The 13,836-nt window shown below is 35.6% G+C and overlaps 1 protein-coding gene across 1 annotated transcript in view; it reads left to right on the top strand.

Annotated features, from left to right (window-relative positions):
* LOC139081543 (beta-defensin 43-like) overlaps positions 1 to 13,598 on the top strand; it is a 33,888-nt gene extending 20,290 nt beyond the window's left edge. Inside the window, exon 2 of the mRNA XM_070607609.1 lies at positions 13,272 to 13,598. Within this exon, the coding sequence (XP_070463710.1) occupies positions 13,272 to 13,426 (155 nt within the window). The 3' untranslated portion in view covers positions 13,427 to 13,598. The remainder of the gene's footprint in view (positions 1 to 13,271) is intronic.
* The last annotated feature ends 238 nt before the right edge of the window (positions 13,599 to 13,836 follow it).

Raw genomic sequence — 13,836 nt, 5'->3', positions numbered from 1 at the left:
CTTCACCAAAGAGATTTAAACTCTAAAAAATAAAACAAACAGAAATTCTGGAGATGAAGAATACAATTAATGAGATGAAAAATAATGGAGAAAGCATTAAAAACAGAGCAGACCATATGGAGGAGAGAATTAGTGAGCTCAAAGATAGAAATCTAGAAATGATTCAGGTGGAGGAGAGAGAACTAAGATTTTTAAAAAATGAAGAAATTATCCAAGAAATGTCTTACTCAACTAGAAAAAGTAACATAAGGATTATAAATATCGCAGAAGGAGTAAAGAGCAGAGAGCTTACTCAAAGAAATAATAGCTGAGAACTTCCCAAATCTAGGGAAAGAACTGGACATGGAAGTACATGAAGCTAATAGAACTCCTAATTACCTCAATGCAAAATGACCTTCTCCAGGGCATATAATATTAAAACTGTCAAAAGTCAATGCCAAGAAAAGAATAATAAGGGCAGCAAGAGAGAAGAAAATAACCTACAAAGGAATCTCCATCAGACTTGCGGCACATTTCTCAGCAGAAATCCCCTACAAGCTAGGAAAGAGTGGAATGATATTTTTAAAATACTGAAAGATAAAAACTACCAGCCAAGAATACTCAAGTGAAATTACCCTTCAGATGTGATGGCTAAATAAAAGCTTTCCCAGACAAAAAAAAAGCTGAGGGAGTTCATTGCCACTAGACATGTCTTAAAAGAAATATTGAAAGGAGCCCTCCAGGGGCCGGCCCGGTGGCGCAGCGGTTAAGTTCGCACGTTCCGCTTCTCGGCGGCCCGGGGTTCGCTGGTTCGGATCCCGGGTGCGGACATGGCACTGCTTGGCAGCCATGCTGTGGTAGGCGTCCCACGTATAAACTAGAGGAAGATGGGCAAGGATGTTAGCTCAGAGCCAGGCTTCCTCAGCAAAAAGAGGAGGACTGGCAGTAGTTAGCTGAGGGCTAATCTTCCTCAAAAAAAAAAAGAAAGAAAGAAAGGAGCCCTCCTACCTAAACAAAAAGGCAAAGGTTTACAAAGCTTTGAGCAAGGAGATAAATAGGCACGATCAGAAAATAGCAGCTATATATCACAATACGTTAGTAAGTACTTCATTATAACTTGAAGGGTAAAGGGAAAGAAAGCATCAAAAATAACAGTAAACACTTCACTTTGTTCACAAAGTCACAACACAAAAAGAATAATTTGTGACAACCAAAACGTAGCAGCAGAAGAAGAAAAGGATGGAACCTGCATGGGCTAATGGAGATGACAGGCTATCAGAAAAATGACTATCTCATCAAGGAGATCTTTTACACAAATCTCAGGGTAACCATAAAACAAAAAATCAGAGCAGAGTCACAAATCATAAATAAAAAGAAAACTGAGAATACCATCACAGAAAACCAACAAACTGAAATGGCAGACAGAAATACAAAGAAAAAGAAATGATGGAAGAGGCCAGCCCTGTGGCTGAGTGGTTAAGTTCATGTGCTCTGCTTCAGTGGCCAGGGGTTCTCTGGTTTGGACCCTGGGTGCGATCCTATGCACCACTCATCAAGCCATCCTGTGGCAGCATCCCACATAGAAGAACTAGAGGAATTTACAACTAGGATATGCAACAATGTACTGTGGCTTTGGGGAGAAAAAAAAAGAGGAAGACTGGCAACAGATGTTAGCTCAGGGCTAATCTTCCTCACCAAAAAAAAAGAAAGAAAGCATCAATGAACATATAAAACAATGAGAAAACAAAAAATAAAATGGCATTATTAAGGCCTCTTATATCAACAATTACTCTAAATGTAAATGGATTGAAGTCTTCAATCAAAAGAGAGTGGGGCTGGGGGGCTGGCCCCGTGGCTGAGTGGTTAAGTTCGCGCGCTCCACTGCAGGCGGCCCAGTGTTTCGTCAGTTCGAATCCTGGGCGCCGACATGGCACTGCTCATCAAACCACGCTGAGGCAGCATCCCACATGCCACAACTACAAGGACCCACAACGAAGAATATACAACTGTGTACTGGGGGGCTTTGGAGAGAAAAAATAAAAAAATAAAATCTAAAAAAAAAAAAAAAGATAGTGGGGCTGAGCAAATTAAAAAACAGGACACAACAATATTCTGCCTCCAGGAAACACATCTCAGCTCTAAAGACAAACATAAGCTCAGAGTGAAGGTATGGAAGATGATACTACAAGCAAATGGCAAGGAAAATAAAGCAGTTGTAGCCATATTTACATCAGACAAAACAGACTTCAAGACAAAAAAAAGTAACAAGAGACATTATATAATGATAAAAGTGATATTCCACGAAGAAAGTATAACACTTATTAATATATATCCACCTAACACAGGGCCACCAAAGTACATAAAGCAACTACTAACAGACCTAAAGAGAGAAATTGACAGCAACACAATAATAGTAGGGGACCTTAAGACTACACTTACATCGATGGGTAGATCATCCAGATGGAAAGCCAACAAGGAAACACTGACCTTAAATGAAAGACTAAACCAGATGGACTTAATATAGAGAGAACATTCCATCCCAAAACAGCAGAATACACATACTTCTCAAGTGCACAGGGAACATTCTCAAAGATAGACCACATGTTGGGAAACAAAGCAAGCCTCAATAAATTTAAGATGATTTAAATCATATCAAGCATCTTTCCCAACCACAATGTTATGAAACTAGAAATCAACTACAAGGAAAAAGCTGTAAAAGTCACAAATACGTGAAGACTAAACAACAAATAAGTATTTTGTTGCTGAACAAGTCGTTCTTGCTACTGAACAACTATTGGATCAATGACAAAATCAAATGAGAAATCAAAAAATACCTGGAGACAAATGAAAATGAAAATACAACATACCAAAACTTATGGGATGTAGTAAAAGTGGTAGTAAGAGGGAACTTCATAGCAATACAGACCTTCCTCAAGAAACAAAAATCTCAAATAAACAATCTAACAGTGCACCTAAAGGAACTGGAATAAGAACAAAGTCCCAAAACAGTAGAAGGAAGTGGTAAAGAAAATCAGAGCAGAAATACATGAAATGGAGACTAAAAAATCAATAGGAAAAAAATCAATGAAACGTAGAGCTGGTTCTTTGAAAAGATAGAGAATTGACAAACCTTTAGCTAGACTCACTAAGAAAAAAAAGAAAGAAGGCTGAAATAAATAAAAACAGAAGCAGAAGAGGAGAAAATACAATCGACACCTCAGAAATACAAAGGATCATAAGAGAATACAATGAAAAGCTATACACCAACAAATTGGATAATCCAGAGGAAATTGATACATTCTTAGACTCATACAACCTCCCAAAACTGAATCAAAAAGAAATAGATTCTGAATCTTTCAATCACAAGTAAAGAGATTGCAACAATAATCAAAAACTTCCCAAAGAACAAAAGTCCAGAACCATATGGTTTCTCTGGTGAATTGTACCAAACATTCAAAGAAGATTTTATATCTATCCTTCTCAAACATTTCTGAAAAATTGAAGAAGACAGGACACTTTCAGTTCATTTTACGAGGCCAACATTATCCTGATACCAAAACCAGACAACGACAACAGAAAAAGGAAAATTACAGGCCAATATTGCTGATTAACAAAAGGCAAAAATCCTCAACAAAATATTAGCAAATGGAATATGGCAATACATTGAAAGGATCATACACCACGATCAAATGGTTTTTATTCTAGGCATGTAGGGATGCCTCAACATCCATGAATCTCTCAATGTGATACACCACATCAACAAAATGAAGAATAAAATCATGTGGCCATCTCAGTAGATGCAAAGAAAACTTTTGGCAAGATCTAATATCCATTTATGATTAAAAACTCTCAATAAAATGGGTATAGAAGGAAAGTACCTCAACATAATAAAGGTCATATATGACAAACTCACAGGCAACATCATACTCAATGGTGAAAAACTGAAAACTATTTCTCTGAGAACAGGAACAAGACAAGGTTGCCAACTCTTGCAACTCATATTCAACATACTACTAGACGTTTTAGCTAGAACAATTAGGCAAGAAAAACAAATAAAAGGGATCCAAATTGGAAAGGAAGAGGTAAACTATCACAATTTGCCAATGACGTGATTCTATATATATAAAACCCTGAAGAATCCATCAAAAAGCTATTATAAATAATAAACAAATATAGTAAAATTGCAAGGTACTAAATCAACACACAAAAAAAACAGTTGCATTTCTATATACTAATAACCAACTAACAGAAAGAGAAGTCAAGAATACAATCCCATTTACAATCACAATAAAAAGAATAAAATACTTGGGAATAAATTTAACCAAGGAGGTGAAAGTCCTAGACACTGAAAACTATAAGACATTATTGAAAGAAATCAAAGAATACATAAAATGGAGACTAAAATGTCAATAGAAAAAAATCAATGAAATGAACAGTTGGTTCTTTGAAAAAGATAAAGAGAATTGACAAACCTTTAGCTAGACCTTTAGCTAAACCTTTAGCTATAGAAATGGAAATATAGTCCATGTTCATAGATTGGAAGAATAAAGATAGTTAAGATGTTCACATTACCTAAGGTAATCTACAGAGTCAATGCAATCCCATTCGGAATCCCAATGATGTTCTTCATAGAAATAGAACACAAATTTCTAAAATTTATATAGAACAACAAAAGACCCAGAATAGCCAAAGCAATACTGAAAAAAAAGAACAAAGTTGGAAGGACCATACTCCCTGAATTCACAACATACTACAAAGCTATAGTAATCAAAACACCTTGGTAGCACAGAAAAAAGACACACAGATCAATGGAACAGAATTGAGAGCCCAGAAATAAAACTGCACATCTACAGTGAATCTTTGACAAAGGAGCCAAGAACATACAATGGAGAAAGGAAAGTCTCTTCAATAAATGGTGTTGGGAACACTGGACCACCACTTGCAAAAGAAGGAGAGTAGACCATTATCTTACATCATACACAAAAATTAACTCAAAATGGATTAAAGACTTGAATGTAAGACCTGAAACGATAAAACTCCTGGAAGAAAATATAGGCAGTACACTCTTCGACATCAGTTAGCAGTATCTTTTTGAATACCATGACTACTCATGCAAGAGAAACAAAAGAAAAAGTAAACAAATGGGACTATATCAGACTAAGAAGCTTCTGCACAGCAAAGGAAACCATGAACAATATCAAAAGACAATCCACCAACTGGGAGAAAATATTTGCAAATCATATATCCAACAAGAGGTTTATTTCCAAAATGTATAAGGAACTCATACAACTCAACAACAAAGAAACAAAAAGTCCAATCAAAAAACGGGCAGAGGATATGAACAGACATTTTTCCAAAGAAGATATACATATGGCCAACAGCCACACAAAAAGATGTTCAACACCACTAATTATTAGGGAAATGAAAATAAAAACTACAATTAGAGATCACCTCACATCTATCAGAATGGTTATAATTAACAAGACAAGAAATACAAAGTCTTGAAGAGGATGCGGAGAAAAGAGAACACTCAAACACTTCTTGTGGGAGCTCAAACTGGTGCACCCACTATGGAAAACAGTATGGAGATTTCTAAAAAAAACCTAAAAATAGAACTACTGTATGATCTGGCTAATCCACTACTGCATATTTATCCAAAGAATGTGAAACCAATAATTAGAAAAGATTTATGCACCCCTCTGTTCATTGCAGCATTATTCGCAATAGCCAAGATATGGAAGCAACCCAAGTGCCCATCAAAGGATCAATGGATAAAGAAGATTTGGTGTATATATATATAACAGAACACTACTCAGCCATGAAAAAGACAACACTGTGCCATTTACAACAAAATGGATGCACCTAGAGGGTGTTATGCTAAGCAAAATAAGTCAGAGAGAGGAAGACAAATACCATATGATTTCATTCACATGTGAAAGACAAACAAAACAAACACATATATAAGGAGAACAGATTAATGGTTACCAGAGGGGAAGGGAGTTAGGGGAGGGCAAAAGAGGTAAAGGGGCACATATGTATGGTGACAGATAAAACTTAGACTACTGAGGGGCTGGCCCAGTGCTGTAGTGGTTAAGTTCACGTACTCCACTTTAGTGGCCCAGGGTTCATGGGATCAGATCATGGGCACAGACCTATGTATGGCTCATCAAGCCATGCTGTGGTGCCATCCCACATGCAAAATAGAGGAAGATTGGCAAAGATGTTAGCTCAGGGCCAATCTTCTTTGCCAAAAACAACAACAACAACAACAAAAACTAGACCATCAGTGGTGAACACAGTGCAGTCTATACAGAAACTGAAATATAATAATGTAGACCTGAAATTTACACAATATTATAAGCCAATATGACCCCAATAAAGTAATTTTTAAAAGAAAAGCTGAAAATCAATAATTCTTCTTGAATCCATCAGAGAACTGAGATCACAGGGCAAACCACAGCCCACAAAATTAGAGAGACAGACAGGCAGATACAGAAAGTCAAAACTTACCAGAACAGAAGCGCAGGAGCACCATCCATGGAAACTATTTCCAGGGTAATTGGCAAATTGCAGGAAGCTAAACATGGACAAATTTATGAGTTAAAGCTCCAGGGGTAAAAACTCCAGTCTTAGCATTACTCTCACACTATTGTGAATTTTACCTCCTGGAGCCCTATCAAGTTTTCACAATGATGATCAGGGGGAAAAAATCCCCTCATATTTCCAACAGTGGGAGGGGAAGGTAGCCATTTTGAAATACTCCCAGAGCAATGTGTTCTTCTTAACACGGCTTGCCCTCAAGAGAAACTATTTTACCAGGACCTTATCAACTGGGGTTTTACCAGAGCTTCAGTGACCAGGTGAATGTGAAATATCCAACTCTAGCTTGATCTAGCCTTCCACATGGTGGAAGGGAAATACCCAACTCCAGTCTCTTCTAGATATTTTTCTCTCCTAAGGGACAAAAATGGAGAAACAGTTGTAAAGGTCACAGCCAAGGAGTACAGGTTCACAAAAAGACTAATACCTAATCATAGGACTACAAAATTATTTCTCAGCCCCTACACCATAATATCAATACAGGAAAACATCTGGAAGAATTGCATGTCTCAGACATTCTTATTCAAGAAGAAGTCTCTAGAGAAATCCAAAGGCAACAAGTAATACAAACACCAGGTAACCAGAGAAAATTTCAGCTTCTGACAGCTACTGCTGCAGCAAACAGTAAACACAGCTTAACCCCTAGTGAGATAAACAGAAAACCTCACACTAAAGATTTATTATTTCAGTTCCTTTAGCCCAGTACATCACGTCCAGTTTTCAACAAAAATTTATGACTTACTAAAAGACAAAAAACACAGTTTGGAGAGTCAGAAAAACCATCAAAACCAGACACAGATATGACAGAGGTGTTGGAATTACCAGATTGAAGATTTAAAACAACTATGATTAATATGCTAAGGGTTCTAATCGAAGAGTGGACAACATTCAAGAACAAATGGATAATGTAGGCAAAGAGATAGAAACTCTAACAAAGAATCAAAGGAAATGCTAGAAATCAAAACACTGTAGCCAAATGAAGAATGCCTTTGATGAGTGTATTAGTTTGCTAGGGCTGCCATAATAAAATAACACAGACCAAGTGGCTCAAATAAAAATTTATTTTCCCACAGCTCTGGAAGCTAAAAGTTCAAGATCAAGGTATCAGCAGGTATGGTGCTCTCTGAAGCCACTCTCCCTGGCTTGCAGATGACTGCATACTCACTGTGTCCTCACATGGACTTTCCTCTGCCACTGCACATCCCCAGTGTCTCTTCATCTTCTTATAAGGATATCAGTGATACTGGATTAGGGCTTCACCATAATTTTCTCATTTTAATTTAGTCTCTTTAAAAATCTTCTTTCCAAATATGGTTACATTATGTAGAACTAGAGGTTGGGATATGAAAATAGGAATTTTGGCAGAACACAATTCAGGCCATAACAATGACCTCATCAACAGACTGGACACATGTGATGAAAGAATCAGTGAGCTTGAAGAAATGTCAATAGAAACTTCCAAAACTGAAAGACAGAGGGAAAAAAAAATGAAATGAACAGAATATTCGATAACTGTGAGACATTACAAAAGGAGCAAAATATGTCTAATGGGAATAACAGGAAGAGAAGAAAGAAGGAAAGGGAAAAAAGATACATTTGAAGCAATAATGGCTGAGAATTTCCCAAAATTAATGATAGACACAATACAGATCCAGGAAGCACAGAGAACACCAAGAAAGATAAATACCAAAAAATATATATCTATCTAAACCTAGAAATATCACATTCAACCTGCAGAAAATCTTGAAAGAAGCAGCAGGAAAAAATCTTTTCTATAGATAAACAAAGATAAGAATTACAACAGACTTCTTTTCAGAAACCATGCTAGCAAGGAAAGTGAAGTAAAATATTTAAAGTCTTGAAAGAAAAAGTACCATACCAACCTAGAATTCTCTTTCCAAAAAAATTATCCTGCTAGAGTGAAGAAAATAGAATTTCCTTTTTAATTACACAAACTCTAATTTTATTTCATTGCAAACTTTTTTTTGATTTTCATTTCTCAGAACCCATTCACATATCTGAGAATGACTTATTAAGGAATATAGCTGGGAAATTCTGGTAATAAACTTTGCTTTTGTTTTATCTTTTCTAAACATAAATTTTATTTCATTTTATTTTTTCCAGCTTTATTGAGATATAATTAACATATAGCATCGTGTAAGTTTAAGGTGTACTATATATTGATTTGATATGAGTATATATTGCAAAATGATTGTCAACATAACTAACACCTCCATTATGGCATATAATTACCATTTATTTTGGGGGCTGAGAACAATTAAGGTCTGCTTTCCTAACAACTTTCAAGTATATAATAACAGTATTATTAACTACAATCGCCATTCTGTATATTAGATTACTAGAACTTATTCATCTTATAACTGGGCACTTGTATCCTTTGACCAACATCTGCCCATTTCCTCCAGCCCTTCAGCCTCTGGTAACTACCATTCTACTCTCTGTTTTCTATGAGTTCAGCTTTTTGTAGATTTGTGACATGATTTTATGTGTAGAAACCCTAAGATGCCACCAAAAAACTGTTAGAATTAGTAAAAGAATTCCGTAAATTACAAAATATAAAATCAACATACAAAAACCAGTAACATTTCCAGACACTAACAACAAACTATTCTAAAAAGAATCTATGAGACTAATCCCATTTACAATAACATCAAAGAAATAAAATACTTAGGAATACAACTTAACCAAGGAGGTGAAAGATGTTACACTGAAAACTACAAAACAATGAAAGAAATTAAAGAAGACACAAATAAATGGAAAGATACCCTGTGTTCATGGATTGAGAGAATTAATATTGTTAAAATGTTCATACCACCCAAAGCAATCTACAGATTCAATAAAATCCCTATGAAAATCCTAATGTCATTTTTATAGAAATAGAAAAAACAATCCTAAAACATTTTTAAAAGAAAAATTTAAGACAACGTAAAAAATATTAAGAAGAAAGATAGCAAAATCCTAAAATTCATATGGAAACACAAAAGTCCCTGAATAGCCGAAACAGTTTTGTGAAAGAAGAACAAAGCTGGAGGCATCACACTTCATGATTTTGAAATATATTACAAAGCTACAATAATTTGTAAAGTATGATACTGACATAAAAAAAGACATGCTGATGAATAGAAGAGAATAGAGAGCCCAGAAATAAACCTTTGCATGTAGAGTGAACTGATGATATTTGACAAGGGTGTCAAGACTACACAATGGAGAAAGGACAGTCCCTTCAACGAACAGTGTTAGGAAAACTGGACAGTCACATGCAAATGAGTACATAGATAGAGAAAAATCTATTCGAAATGGATTAAAGATTTAAACATGAGATCTGAAACTATAAAATTCCTAGAAGAAAACATGGAAGAAGAGCCTCATGACACTAGTCTTGGCAATGATTTCTTGGATATGCACCAAAGCACAAGCAACACAGGAAAAATGAGACAAGTAGGACTGCATCAAATTAAAAACCTTCTGCACAGCAAAGGGAACAATCAACAGTGTGAAAAGGAGAAAATATTTGGAAACCATATACCCAATAATGGGTTCATAGTTGAAAATATACAAGAAACTCACACAACTCAATAGACAAAACTAATAATAAAAAAATTTAAAAATGAGCAAAAGACTTGAATATTTTTCCAAATAAGATATACGAATATCCAACAGGAATACAAAAAGGTGTTCAACATCATTAATCAGGGAAATGCAAATTAAAACCACAATGAGATATCACCTCACATCTATTACAATAGCTATTGTGAAACAAAAAGATAACAAGTGGAGTAAAGGGAACCCTTGTCCACTTTGGGGAGGAATGTAAATTGGTACAGCCATTATGGAAAACAGTATGAAAGTTTCTCAAAAAATTAAAATTAGAACTACCTTATGATCCAGCAATCCCACTTCTGAGTATATATCCAAAGGAAACAAAATCAGGCTATTGAAGAGAGAGCTGTACTCCCGTGTTCATTGCAGCTTTGTTCACACTAGCCAAGATATGGAAACAACCTAAAAGTCTGTCGATGGATGAATGAGTAAAGAAATTTTGGTATATGCATACAAAAGAATGTTATTCAGCATGAAAAAAAAATAAATTATACCATTTACAACATGGACAAACCTGAAGGATTTATGCTAAGTCAAATAAGTCAGACACAGAAAGACCAATACTGTATGATCTCATTTATATGTGGAATGTAAAAAAAGTTCAACTTAAAGAAGTAGACAACATAATGGTGGTTCCCAGGGAGTAGGTGTGGGAGAATAGAGAGATATTGCTCAAAGGGTACAAACTTTCAGTTATAAAATGAACAAGTTCTAGAGACTTCATGTACAGCACAGTGACTATAGTTAATAATAATGTATTAGATACATGAATTTTGCTCAGAAAGTAGATCTGGAGGGATCTTACCACACAAAAAAGAAGATAACTAAACTATCTGAGATGGTAGATATGTTAATTATCTTGTGATACTAATCAATTCACAATGTATATTATATCAAAACACCACATTGTACACCTTAAATATATACAATTTTTATTAGTCAATCATTCCTCAATAAAAGTGAAAAACACACACACACAAGAAGAAAATGTGATATATAGAAAAAATGGGTCATTATTCACCCTTAAAAAGATAGGAAATCCTGTCATTTGTGACAACTTAGATGGACCTGAGAGACATATGCTAAGTGAAATAAGCCAGACACAGAAAGAGAAACACTGCATGATCTCATTCGTATGTGAAATCTAAAAAAATCAAGCTCATAGTGATAGAGAGTAGAGTAGTGGTTACCTAGAGCTGAGGGATGAAGGAAATGGGAGGTTGTTGGTCAAAGGGTACAAGCTTCAGTACACAAGATAAATAAGTTCTGAAGTTCTGCTATACACATAGTACCTATAACTAACAATACTGTATTGTATACTAAAACTTTGCTAAGAGGATAGATCTTATGCTAAGTATTCTTACTACTAATAATAATAATCATGATATTAATAATGGAGGTGGAAGGAAACTTTGGTAGGTGATAAATATGTCTGTGGCCTTGATGGTGGTGATGATTTGACAGTTGCATACTTGTCCCCAAACTTATTGAGTGGTATACATTAAACATACACAGCTTTTTGCACATCAGTCATATCATAATAAAGTGGCTTAAAAAACAAAATAGATTAAAGAAAACATCACCTTACTAAAATATTACAACTAAACAAGGAAAAAGACATTATATAATTACAGTATCCCCATGTACAAGCCCCATTGCATTAATGAATCTAGCCATTGAGAATCAATGGCTGCTATTATCTCCAAAAGAGAGATAACCAGACATTATGGGCCTCACATACACACACACACACACAACACCAACTACAGTACAGCTAGCTAAAGGAATCAAAAATGAGTCCGATCAAGACTCTGAAGCTAGCTGCCAATTTGCTGAAAATACAGAGGACACAGGAACATGCTGAATTCTCCAAGAGTATGCAATCAGAAAAATATAAACTGTGGAAAATGCTACAGGTTTTTCATTTCAACTTTCTCAGTATAAATATTGTAAGGAAAGGATTTGGGAAGGACCTGTAGACTTAAAGGGAATATAAAAATTATAACGAGAAAAAAACTATACTGTCTAAGGGCGAAAACTCAGATAATATAAAACTATTTTTAGGCGCCAGCCAGGTGGCATAGCAGTTAAGTTTGCACTCTCCTCTTCACCAGCCAGGATTTGTCAGTTAGGATCCCAGGCTCGGAGTTATGCACCACTTATCAAGTCATACTGTGGCAGGCATCTCCCAAATAAAATAGAGGAAGACAGGCACGGATGTTAGCCCAGGGCCAATCTTCCTCAGGAAAAAGAGGAGGCTTGGCCGTGGATGTTAGCTCAGGGCTAATCTTCCTCAAAAAAAAAACCCCTATTTTTAACAAATAAGGAAATGATTACTATAAAACTTAAGATAGGTTTTTTGGGGGGCAAAGGATAGAAGGAAATGCCTCTGTGTGTGTGTGTTTGTGTGTGTGTGTGTGTAGGTGTGTATGTGTGTGAAAGAAAGAGAGAAAACTGGAAACCAAAGTGAGAGATTACGCCTTGTGGAATCTTGTGCAGATCTCTGAAACTTCCCCAGTAAAATGAAGTTTTGAGCCTAAATACACTGAAAAGTTGGAACCAAGACCCAAATCCCCCTGTCCCCTTCTCACTCTCAATTGGTGCCTTTTTTTTTATTTCGCCAAGAAGGTAAAAGCAACAAGAAATAACTTCCCCATCTTCCCACCACCAAATATCTTCACCTAATTTCACCTTACTCTACCTTCTCTTCATTCTCTGATTTAAGGTTAACCCTTTCACTTGTACACTTGATTTTATCCCCACTCAATTCTTAAGGACTTCATTTCTGAAATTAAACATTCTTTCTTGCCTCATGGCTCCTCAGCCCCAAATGGAGCATTCATTTTAGACAGACATATCCCGTAATAGTTCTCATCAAAAACTCTGCCCTTTTCCAGCTACTGCCTCATTTATCTACTCTCCTTACAGAAGAAATTCTGGTTTACCTTTATTCAATATCTCTAATTTTCTCTCCTGGATTTTTTTTTTTTCTGTTTTAATTTATTATGAAACACTTCAGACATTAAAATATACCAGTAAGTAATGTAATATAATGTTTTCTCTTTTCAAAGCCAGAAGCTTATTTTTTAAGGAGGTATGTCGTTCAGGATACTATAATTGCAGAATGAAGTGCAATGCTGATGAATTCGCAATTAGATACTGTGCTGACTGGAGCATCTGCTGCAGACTGAAGAAGACTGAATTGAAGAAAAAAAAGATGTGGTGAAAAGTCTAGCTCCATCTTCTGCAGACTCCAGGAAAAGAAATTAAAAATGTTTAAAACTCCCTTGTCTATATAAGAATAATTAATATGATGGATAATGGAAATTCATGATAATTATATGTTTAGATGGTCAGGTTAAAGTAAATATAAATTTTATAAAGGCTTACACTCTGTTTTCCTGTGTGCACTTTTATTTTAATTTCCCCAATTTATAGCCACCACATTGTTGTTTCGTCTATAGCACTATATCCCAGCCCCACCACTTACTAACAGTTTGACCTTGGGTAAGGTCTTTAGTCTCTCTCTGCCTCAGTTTCCTTATCTATAAACAAGATAACAATAGCACCTACATCACGGAATTATAAGGATTATATGAGATAATATATGTACATTTCTGAAATGCTCCTGACCTC

This window comes from Equus przewalskii, chromosome 2 (genome assembly GCF_037783145.1).
Source record: "Equus przewalskii isolate Varuska chromosome 2, EquPr2, whole genome shotgun sequence".
NCBI lineage: Eukaryota > Metazoa > Chordata > Mammalia > Perissodactyla > Equidae > Equus > Equus przewalskii.
The sequence above is the reverse complement of the archived record's forward strand: the minus strand, read 5'-3'. Positions and strand labels throughout refer to the sequence as shown.